The sequence below is a fragment of the Acomys minous genome (assembly GCF_964271855.1).
Source record: "Acomys minous genome assembly, chromosome: 5".
NCBI lineage: Eukaryota > Metazoa > Chordata > Mammalia > Rodentia > Muridae > Acomys > Acomys minous.
This window is the reverse complement of record NC_140494.1, coordinates 790,001-802,127: the sequence shown is the minus strand read 5'-3', so window position 1 is coordinate 802,127 and position 12,127 is coordinate 790,001. Positions and strand designations below refer to the sequence as shown.

The following is a 12,127-nucleotide window of genomic DNA, read 5'->3' as shown; positions in this document are numbered from 1 at the left end:
TTGTCCCCTTGGCAAGTAAATATTGGGTTACCTATGGAACAGAGGGAAAAGTAAAAGACTGTTAATCCATCTCTGGTTTTGGTGAGTAAAGGTGGGTTGATTTACTCTAGAATATACATTTCCCCCAAAAGATACGTCAATAAGCTAATGTATCCTTTAAAGTGTGCTGCACAAAATAAGGAATCATTCATCAGGCATGGTAGCACATGCCAATGGTCTCACAGAAGCAAGAGAATTACAAGCTTAAGGTCAGGCTAACTCCAAGGCTAGCTTAAGCTATAGAGTGAGGTCCTGGCTCAGAATATTAAGGGCTGCGATCTAAACCAGGGTATATCTTTGAGCTAACATGGCCAAGCTACCAAACAAACAAACAAAACACCTCATTTAATTTACTTAGAAGAGCAGAAACAGCCTAAAGCAGTTTCCTAGGATGACAAAGACTATCAGACATCCGTGAAAATATGCAAATGTACATGTTTAAAAAGTGATTTTAAACCAGGCAGGCCCTAAAGAGTCACAGCATGTGAAGGTGAAGCAGCCACTTACTACTAGCCTGGGTTACATGACACACTATTGAAAAGAGGGGGGATACAAACAAACATTAATATTTATACAACGCTATCAAAAGTTTGTTACCTTTAAAATATAAATTACAGAGCTGAAATAAGGCTCTATTTCCTGGAAGTTCCCAGAGGCAACTTCCTTCTGTCCTAAGCTATCAAGTGAATTCTAAGAGACAAACTCAGGAAATGCCATTCAGACACTGACTGCAGGGGCCAGACAACTGGTCTACCTTTTCAAAGCCCTCATCACACATAAAATCATAGATATTTCTGGCCAGCATTCTCATACTTACATGGGATTTGGACCAGTAGATGAAGACTTCAGCCACCATGCGAAATAGCTCCTCTGCTTCCGGGTTGGGCTCCTTCAGCCACTTTGCCCTGAAACACATAATAAACAGGTTCTCAGTTAAAGTTAACTAAGAAAAACAAGCCTTCCCCCTCCACCCAAATCAATCTCTCTCTCTCTTCCTCCTCCCTCTCCCTCTCTCTCTCTCTCTCTCTCTCTCTCTCTCTCACACACACACACACACACACACACACACACACACACTTTCTTTCTTTTTCTCTTTCTCCAGGGTCCCTGGCTAGCCTGGAATTTGTTATATAGACCAGGCTGGCCTTGAACTCACAGATATTTGCCTATTTCTGACTCTTCTGGGTGATAGGATTAAAACTGTATGCTACTACACCCAATCAGGTCATGTTTGCTGACCAGAGAATTCATAATGGTTTCATGGTTACACTGTAACATTTAAAAACCTGTAAACATTATAACTGTCCAACTGCTTTGAAAGAGAAAGAAATTAAAAGTAAAAAGTTTAGATTTATTTTGATAAATTATTACTTTATAATCCATATCCACACTTATGTATGATGTTTTGTATATATATACATATTATTTGTATATACTATAACAATTTTAAAGCATTTTCTTTCTACATAATATGAAAACATGTTCATCTACAGCTCCAGTCTCTGCTGAAGAAACAGAAATAATATAACAATAAATATACTACTTTCAATGCATAGAAGGTTTCAGCAAACAGTATCCAGTGGTAAGCTGAAGATGCTCAATGAGAATTAATGTATGCATTATTATCTATTATACATCATTATGTATGCATAATATCTTGTCATATTATAACCATGAACAAACTCATGGCTCAGGAGTCAGTGGTCTAAGTGATCTTTATGACCAGATTAGCCGAGCAGACCCTGAAGGACTGTGGGGAATGAGCCACTTTTGCACAGTGTACCTGTTATAGTCCACAAATCGGATCAAGAGTGGGTAGAAGGCATAGAGATCCCTGGCCAGAGTGGTGAACTCATCTAGAATGAGCAGCTCGGCCTCAGACATGTCCCCTCTGGCCTCCGCTTTCAGGTGGTCTTCCTCAGATACTACCATGGCAGCCTTTTTCTTTAGCTTCTCCATCAGTGGTAAGAAATGAGTTTTCAAGAGCTGAGGTTTGACCTTGTTGATGATAGGCTGTGAAAACACTGTTTAGAAACACTGTTTAGAAACTTCTGCTGTGAAGATACACATTAAAACAAGGAGAAATTGCTGGTGTGATAATAGGAGTGAGATCCCCACCTCTTCTCTCTCGTGGCTTCCTTAAGGACAGAGGCTGTGTCTCTGCAAATTCTCTACCCACGATTGTCTAATTGATGCTTAAACATGAGTAATGAACTCAATTCAATGCACTTTTTTTAAAACAAAAGATTGATGATTTAGAATAAAGAAAAAAAAAGACTTGGAATCATATCAGAAATCAATATTATCATACAATGCCCCCCAAATGGAAATGAGTCTTCCAGATCCTTTGTTTTTTTTAGAAGACAAACACTCTCGGAAGTATCAGCATGTGAGACCTGCAGGCCCCTCTCTTCATCCCATCCCCCGCTCCTGAAGGGTTGGCTTATACACATCACTGCTGTCCTAGTTAGCACGCAGTAATAATTCGAGGTTTGTACAAGCAAATTTTAAGATGTAATTTTACCTTAAAGCTATATAAAATTCATACTTTTTCATATACAGAAATATATACACATACATACACCTCTTCGATCATTAAAACCCTGGTGTTATATATGTTTTTATCAACAGGTAAACTCATTAATTCATACTATACACAGATCATTCTGCATTTCTTTAAAAATTTTGCTTATCTATCTATCTATTTAGCTAGCTAGCTAGCTAGCTAGTGAATATTTCCCAAGACACAAAATGCGGCTGAAACCTAAGTGTTTGGAGAAAATGTAACATTTTAGTAAGAGGATATTCAGAAACTATTTACCCATATTTCTCCAGCTGTTGGGTATTTAGATAGCTTCCAGAATTTTAATATGAACACTGCAGTGACAAGCTGACCTGTACATGTTTTACTTTAGTTCCACAGCCCATTGTCACAGGAGAGTAATATGAAGGTAGGTTGTTTCAAAATCCAGTATTATATTTTTGTCTCTGTCTATACCTATTCACTGTTCATATTAATAGTCGTAGTTTCTTGGGCTTGCTAAGTAATCTTATATAGAAATAAATAATTTAGAAAACTCTTTGAAATTATTAACTATGGAATAAGTAGCTCTAGTAGTCAATTCAATACAACCCAGAATTACCTGGGACGAGAGTCTCAATGGGGAATTGTCTACATTGGGTTGGCTGGTGGGCATGTCTGGGGGAGGGGTGCCTCAATTAAGTGGCTGTGGAAGACCCAGACCGCTGTGGGTGACACCATTCCCGAAGCAGGAAGTCTTAAACTATATAAGAGTAGAGAAATTAAGCTGAGTAAGAGAAATCAAGTGGGTGTGCATGCATTTATTTCCTTTTGCACTTGATATCCTTGCAATGATATACTGTAACTCCAAGTGTCAGCTAAATTAAAATCTCTCTTTCAAAAGATACTTTTGGTCAAGATATTTTATCATGGCAACAAAAGTGAGACTAGAGCAGTTAGCAAATGTCTGATCTGATCCATATCTTTTTAAATAGCATAGCAGGGCTAAGCAATGATAGTTTTGAGCACAGGAGAAACCACTGAAGACTACTGTGGAAAATTTCTAGCCCTCAGTATTTCAGACTTTTGTTGGAAATAAAACAAATGGTAGGGTGTGTTATTTCCAGTTCTTACCGGCCAAGCGCTTCATCCAGGCTCCTTCATCGATCCCCAGGTTGTTGTAGATGATTTTGAGAATGTTGCCCAGCAGTGTGTTCATGTGCTCTGAGTTGAGGGCTGTGCAGCACATCTCGGCCTTCTCTGGGTGGTTCTCAGGACCGTGTTCCCACCACCGTGACATGTAGCTGCACAGCATGGGCAGTACAACCTCCATCATGTGTGGCATCTGGGTGTAGCGGATGCCTGACTCTGCCAGCTCTATAATCTCAGCCATGAGCTTCTCCAGAGATGGAATATTTGGGCACACGTCTTCCACATTTGCTGGTAAACTGAGAGCTAAAGAATCATGATACAATTGGATTATACTCAATGTAAGAAAGGTCATGTGACAGATCTGTCTGTCTCAAAGAGATGCCATATTTCATTTTTCCCTTCAAAACGCAAACCTAGCTGTACTTCTGGCACCTTCTTCTCTTCTTCTTCTTCTTCTTCTTCTTCTTCTTCTTCTTCTTCTTCTTCTTCTTCTTCTTCTTCTTCTTTCTTCTTTCTTCTTCTTCTTCTTCTTTACCATGGCCGTCACTTCAAAGTTCTTTCCTAACCCCAAGATCCTGCCTTGCCATCATGCTCTGGGGCTAGTGGACAGCTGTTCTGCCTACTTCACAGCAAACAAGAATAGCCGTTCTCTCTTCCCCCTGCTTCTCTCACTCTCCGCCATTGTCATGCCATCTCCATGTCTCCCCATTCACCTCTATCCCCTCTTTTTAGAGGAAGGAGTTTGAGGTCCTTCTCTTGTTACTTCCTGTATGTCTGAATGATTTTCTGACCACAGGACCTTGCTCAGGTCCCTAGTGCCAGCCTTCTCCTCTCTAGCAGCTCCTGGCAAGCCATAGCTACAGATGTGCAAATGTCTCCAGAAGCTCCCAGGCATCACCGTCTGTACAATGATGTACAACTCAGCTCAGCTTTCCAGCACACAAGGAACTCATAATAACAGCTCACTGGTTGCTAGGCAGCTTTTCCCTTTTCCTGAACTTCCTCACCTCCTTCCTTACCATTGTCATCTCCTAACTCTGTGACTCTCTACTCAATTATAGCACTGTCTTTTTAACAAACACCTTTCTCCTTGCTGAATTAGATGTTGGCTTCTTTGAGGATCCATTTTTAGCCTCTTGGCAACTACATTCACTACTGCCGGCTTCTGTTTGCTATAGCTATGCACATTCCAAGTTTTATGTATTTATCTTCCCTCCCCCTCCCCAACTTATCCTGTATTTTTCCCCAGGGTCCACTGAAACACATGGGTTTAAACTTTTCACTTCCTCTCCAACATATTTACTCAAGGTGTTATCCAGTCAGTTGTCCTGGCTAGCTGCAGAAGCAGCTTCCTTGGCTCACATCTGAGATGATGCTCCCTCCAGGAAACCTCAGAACCACTCGCTGCCTAGTCTTCCCAGTGGGTGCTGTCTAGTCACTTTGCTTTTCCAGGTCTCAACCCAGCTGAGCTGTACACTGATCTCTCTTGCTGCTTTCAGGATGGATCTCTACAATACGTCAATGCCCCCTCTATAGCCGGGAAGTGAATCTTCTCTGCTGCTGGCTTCAGTCTCCATTCTTTCATCCCTCCTCTGGCTTCCCAGCCTTGTTCACTGTCTGCTCACCTCTCTTGGGAGCTGTCTCCAGTCATGCTTTCCCTAATGAACCAGAGTTTCCATCCTCCCAACTTCAGGACTCATCCTGAGTTATCTGTGTTGTCTTCCCAGGGACACTAGCATAACATTACTTTCTGGTGCCCAGTAGTCTTTATTCTGAATTCTATTAACCATGTCTACCAGCTTCTCTCTCTACATTAGGCCAGAACTCTAAAGAATCAAATCTTAGTCATCTTTGTATCATATCTCCTCTATCTGCCATAACCTAACAAAAATGCTCTGGAAATAATGAAATTTAATTCCCTTTGATATGCAAGCAAGGTGGTATAGAAATCTGAGCAAGTAAGTAATCTGCCCACACAGTTCCTTATCTGAACAGAGGTTATAAATCTACTTTGCTCTTGACTCATGTCCAAATACTAAGGACTCACAAATCCTTAATAAGATGACTGTATATTATTACAGAGAAAAATCAACAATTTGAACTTAACTATTTTTCACTACTTATAAAAACTATGTCAAAATATTACTATTATACATTCAATACATTTGCCTATACTTGTATTTACTCATGGGGTGAGACTGACAAAATAGACAAATTGAATAATTATTCAGGACACTAAACATTTCTTACTTGGTAATATTCACTAAAAAACAAAATAAAACAAGCAACGGTGTAACTATGTCACAGAGAAGCGAGCTCACAGATGGAGAGGTGTGCATGCCAGAATATTCTGAGACTGTTAGAAAGCATCCAAAATATATAGACTTAGAAAAACATCAAACAGAAGAGGTCCCCTCAGAGGGCATCTGTGACATATTTAGCCTTGAGGATCAGTCTTGACTATTCTAAGGCTACTGGAAGAAGAAGAAGAGTCAGCTTACTCTTCATTTAGCTCAGTTCGCATTCCTGTTAATAATTCTAGTAAATTCTCAAAGGTAAGTCTCTAAAGTCATTAGCAGGGCAGTGCATGTCTCTTTCAGCTGGAGTCATTAGCAAAAGAGGGCTATCTGCCCAACAAGTACTCAGATTGTCCTGTGTGGGGTACCACACATGGATCTTAGGGAGACACACCTTACATCCAGAAGTTGTTGGTTAAGTTTCTCTGAATTCCAATTCTAAGCTTTTTAAGTGACAAGTCAGATAGAGAAAACAATTAAAAACACATGAACTAGGACAAGCAAGTTGTCATCTGCAATTGACATGAACAGTGTAGCATATGTGTGAGTGTATGTGTATATACACACATACATGCGCATGCGCGTGCGCGCGCACGTGCACACACACACACACAATACATCATAGACACAAAATAAACGTTAAAAAGTATAAAAACAATGAAGGACACAAATCTATCAATGAATAAATGATAATACCATAGCCCTTTCTGACTTACAGTAAGACTACTTAATAAGAAAGCAGATCAAACTACTCTTTCATGTTTGCTGGTTATTTTGTCTGCTTTAGTGGATTATTCACTTGTCTATGTCTCATTAACTTAGAAGCAACTGAACAAATTTTCTTCCAGAAATGTTAAAGGAAGCACACATTGAAATAAGAATGCTAAATTATAATACGTAAGAACAAGGTACCTCAGAGATCATAAACCGAAAGAGAAAAATTAAAAAACCACTATATAGCAGAAAACTCCCTATTTGCCATCTATGCCTGTTCATGATCAAGCATAAAAATGATTAAAATTATGGGATTTTTAGCCCACATATGCACAGATTTCTTCAAATTATGAACTACCTCATCTGTCAATCATGGTAAGAAATCACCCATACCTTGCAACTAACCCCTAGCTCTCGTAATTGAGGAAAGGGAGCTCGGCTGGTAAGCCGGGCTCATGAGCCGCCTCACTCCAGCTGACTGCTCCCTGATTTTCAGAAAACAAAACTTCTGAATACATTATCTCACTCTCTCAAGAACAGAAAACGCTGCAGAAGTGCAGGAAAATTCAGCATGCATCATCAAGACATGACTTCATTTCCCAAAACAAAACAAAAAACAAAGCAAACAGAATGAGCATAGCTACCTGCTCTTTCTCGTGAAGACCTGGTGTTGTAGATGGAGTAAGCATTATGTTTGTCCAGATGGGTTTCTAAAAAGGCTATAGGGAAGGCACCAGCAAAGGCAGCCAGGCATTCTCCAAGTGCAGACCGCTGCCTGCAAGTACAAAAGGTTTATTGTTTCCAGATGAATAACTGAAGAAGTTACATTGGAATTGGTGAATTTAACCTTCAGGACCAACACCAATATTGCTACTAAAAATCAATCCTGAAATCCAGTTTTGTATATTGTATATTCGTATAATAATAATAATAATAATAATAATAATAATAATAATAGCTTTCATGAAGAAATCTTGATCTGTGGAATAAACAATAAATTGTCTATTAGGAATAGCTTTAAAATCAGATTAGCAAGACAAACAAACCATGAAAATGACAAGCTCTGCTCCTGTGCTCACAAATCGGAAGGGTTCTTCCTTCCCTGGCTGCCTTTTCCTTTCTTCCACTTTTCCTTTTTTAAGTAAAATAACAATGGGGGAATTCCTGCTACTGACATAGTGGATGCAGAAGAGTAAGAAGTTGAAGGAATAATACTGACTGTGTTTTATGCAAACTTACCACATAAAAATAATTTCATAATAGCTGTGACATGTTATAAATGCAAAAATGGTAAAAGCTACCAGTATTACTTGAAATTGATTTATCGTTTATAACAAGAAGAAACTATCTAAGAAGCCAAATGATGTTTCATTGATGGGTGACAGAGATTAAATTTTGATAGTATTTTCTTCACTCTTCCTCCTTATTATTAATAATTTACTTAATTCGCAGCTTTGTTGGAATCTTAAGTTGTTTATCAAATAAAGACTGATAGGGAAGTTATTTAAGAATATTATAAACTCCCTAAAAGAAGTATACAAATATATAAATGTGACTTAAATTAATATAAAATATTATATTACTTTACTTTTAAACATTTTTCCAATTTTATTTTAATGACCTGTGCGTGGCAGATATCTGCATGTAGGTGCCCTTGGAGGCCAGAAGAGGACACTGGGTCCCTGGAGCACATGTAACAGGTGACTATGAACTGACTAAAGTGGCCACTGGAAACAGAGTGTGGGTCTTCTGCAAGGACAGTGTACACTGCTGAGATCTCTCTAGTCCCTACATAATATTGTTAGGTAGTTTAAAATCTTCCAGAAACAAACATGCCTAGACACTTAATGACAGAGGCTTTTGTTTTGTTTTGTTTTCTTGAAAAGTGTGCTATCAGGTGAGTTTTTGGACTGTGAATTTTTATTAGTTATAAGATTTAAAAGTTAGGTTCTAATTGACCCATTCTTAGGTGTGGTTACTCAAATGTCAAGCACAATCTACCGTTATATCCATCAGTTCCCTTGGATGTGGGTGCCAGTTTCTTCCAGCAGAGTCAAGATCTCTGACAGCTGGAGATCTTGCTTTTTCACTGCTGCATCCCTGCACCTGGCATTTAACTAATATTTAATAATCAAACAACAGCATGAAAAGTTAAATCTCAGTAATGGAAAACACATCATAAGACTAAAACTGATTTTGGAATTTTTTTCTGCTAAAAAAGTGTGATGGGAGCTTTTGACATTATAATACTAAGGAGAAAGAACATGTATGAAGTAATTGACAAATGCCATTAAACAAAAAATCCAAAGTCCCTGTGTATAAAAATACTACCTACATATAACAGGCAAGAAAAGAAAATTCATAAAATTAAAAAATGTGAGTGCCAAAGCATAGACAAAAGGAATAACAAACAAAGGAGAATTAAGAAAATGTCTGAGAATAAAATCAGGGCCCTGCTACTACACCTGCAGCCTTAAAACTGAGAGGAAAGCTGAGTGCACGCATATTTAACAGTCAAGAGGATAAACCAAACCCATTGTGTGATAACGTAGTGATGAGTCATAACTACTTCATATATGAGTGAATTTAGCTGAGAATTTCTGAATTTGGGGATTATTATTGGTTAGGAAAATAATCACAAATAGACACCAAAATCCAAGAATATGTCAAATGGCAGGGCTTAGTTTGCCTGTCACCAGCATTTGCAGTGCTTGGTCACTTCTGTCTGGAATGTGAGAAAATGGAGCTGGTTTTAATGAGTTTCCAGCTTACTACATCCCCCTCCCTCTCGCTCTCTGGGAGTGGGGTGGGGGGGGTGGGCATATGTGCGCACATCAGGAGACCAGAAGTCAACATTGAGTCACTTCTTCAGCTACTCTCCAACCTAGTTTATTTGGTTTTTGTTTTGTTTTGTTTTGGTTTGGTTTTTGGTTTTTGATTTTTTTTTTTTTTTTTTTTTTGAGTCAGGGTCTCTCACTGAGCCTGGAGCCTACCAATTCATCTAGATTGTGCTGTCAAGCAAGCGCCAGGATTCTCCTGCCTCTGCCCTCCCCAGCCCTGAGACTACAAGCTGTGTGTTGCCATGTTGGCTTTTGGTGATGTGGGTCTGGTCTTCACTTCCTAAGCCATCTCTGCAGTCCACACTTGGCTGTCCTGACACACAGTAACAAACAAAGCTGGCAGGCGACCTCCTATGACTTGCAAACACTAAGTTTAAATTTTATGTACTATGCTGTTACGCAAAAGATAAAACACTAAATTTATTTTTATTCACCTCACATGCGGATCATACCACCCCCCCCCCCCGAACCTTCTCTCCCCCAGGTCCCACCCTCCCTCCCTCCCTCTTCCCCTATCCCTCTCTCCATACTCCTCAGATAAGGAGATCCGCCCCACTACCACCACACCCCACACCAGTACATCAAGACACTTCAGGACTGAATGTATCTTCTTCCCCTGTGGCCTGGTGAGGAAGCCCCGACAGGGGGAAGTGATTGAAAAGCAGGCAATACAGTCCATGTCAGAGACATCCCCCTCTCCTCTTTCTAGGGTCCCACAGATGGCCAAGCTATATGTTGGCTACACATCTGTAAGGGGCCTACGTCGAGTCCATGCATGGTCCTTGGTTGGTGCATCAGTCTCCGTAAGCCCAAATTTTTATATGCTATGCCATTATACAAAAGATAATTGTTTGCACGTCTTTTCCATTACTCCACTGTGCTCTGTAATAATACTTCTTAACTTAAAGACTGTCAGTCCTGCTTAAGAAACTGGACAGATGAACCTGCGTTGCTTTAAAAGTGAGAAACGAGTATAAAGTGAGGTTTTATAAAGTGAGGTTTTGAGGTGCAGTCGCCATTGGTACCAGGCTGTCTGTTCTCAGCTCTTACCTCTCCACGTAGATGCTCTTGCTGGTTCCCAGGGCATACAAGCTGGTCAGAATTCTGTAACAAGACACCTGCACATCCTCCACTGAGAACAGAGAGAAGTAAACACTTATATAACAAATGACCCCGGGGAACTCATAGCCCAACCCAGAATTCATCACCAGAATCACTGTAATGTTTGAAACTTTAGAAAGGGCAAAGTAAGAACACATTTACAACATAAAACATAAAAGCGGTTTTTTCCCCAAAATTCTCCCCTGCTTTAAAGAATGTGTTGTGATTATCTAGAATATTCTGAGAATTATCTTTAATACTCTTTCTCAGTATGTGAAAGGAAAGGACTTGCCCAAGAATACAATGAGAAGGAATAAATGTCAGTTTTGAGTATTGTTCTGGAGAGAAATAAATATTCTATGTTCTACAAAGGTTTGCATGGAAAAAGGTCTTTTAGTCCACACAATCTTGACTATAATAAGTATTTTTTACCATAACTCACAAGTGATATCTCCAATGATCTGACATTCAGATGTTTTTCCAGGAGATTTAAAATTTTATTTTTAATTAGATATATGCTTATCTGTCTACCTGTGAATGTGTGCACGCTAGGACAGGTGCCTGCAGAGGCCTGAGGCCTGGGCCCCCCTAAGGCTGAATTTACAGGGGGTTGTAGGCCATCTGAAGTGGACTTTAGGAACCAAACTCCAGTCCTCTTCAAGAACAATATATGATCCTAATTATTGCACTCTCTTTCCACCTTTCCCTTCATATAGTATTTGATGTTAGGAAAATTAAACAGAGTAGCTAGGAAATACCTTTAAATTATTGTATAATGCATGCTCAAAAGCCAAAAGAAATCTAAGGAATGTGGCTTTCCAATCCCAGCCCACACAGATACAATGGCATGACTACAACCCATGTTCCTACTGGTGAAAACAAAGATTTTGACAATGATAGCAATAGAGATTATTTGAAAGCATTTAATGTGGCATGCTCCTATGCTCCAGATCCATCGAAAATGAACACTGGAAAAGATGTGATGGATTCAGGGAACGTGGTGGAACCCGTGCCTCAACAGTGCGGAAGATGCGACCCCAAACTGTGGCCTTATTCTGGTCCGTGTGACACGCAGACCTGCCTCTAAAAGAATGGTTTCTGTTAACTCATGAACCCATCTATTCTGCTCTGCAATCATCCAAGCATCTGCATGTGGAAGCCAGCATGCTGGGATGACCCTGATGGTCCTAGTTCGAAAACCAGCCTCTAAGGACCCAGTTTACATACATATCAGATCTTCTCCAAACTGATGCTGGCCGATGTGCTCAAACAGGGACGAGAGCATGGGCAGTAGAGCCACGGTGGTGTAGTTGATGATCTGCGTCACCCCTTTGGGTTGGCTCCTGGTGTGAGTAAACTGGCCTTGCTTGAGGTTTTCCATCGTCTTTTCCAGGTCCTCCGCTGCGTTGTCCAGAAACGCCCTGAGAGCACTTTTCACGCTGTCCAGGCCTGTCTTCATCACA

The 12,127-nt window shown here is 40.0% G+C and overlaps 1 protein-coding gene across 5 annotated transcripts in view; it reads right to left on the bottom strand.

Moving 5' to 3' along the window:
• RYR2 (ryanodine receptor 2) overlaps positions 1-12,127 on the bottom strand; it is a 545,494-nt gene that overhangs the window by 106,612 nt on the left and 426,755 nt on the right. For all 5 annotated transcript variants that reach the window (XM_084782769.1, XM_084782771.1, XM_084782772.1 and 2 more), the window contains exons 65-70: positions 11,892-12,127; positions 10,614-10,695; positions 7,368-7,498; positions 3,695-4,015; positions 1,823-2,063; positions 857-944 (exon numbers count right to left, since the gene is read on the bottom strand). The exon at positions 11,892-12,127 is cut by the window's right edge and continues 3 nt beyond it. In XM_084782769.1, coding sequence (XP_084638895.1) covers positions 857-944; positions 1,823-2,063; positions 3,695-4,015; positions 7,368-7,498; positions 10,614-10,695; positions 11,892-12,127 — 1,099 coding nt within the window. The remainder of the gene's footprint in view (positions 1-856; positions 945-1,822; positions 2,064-3,694; positions 4,016-7,367; positions 7,499-10,613; positions 10,696-11,891) is intronic.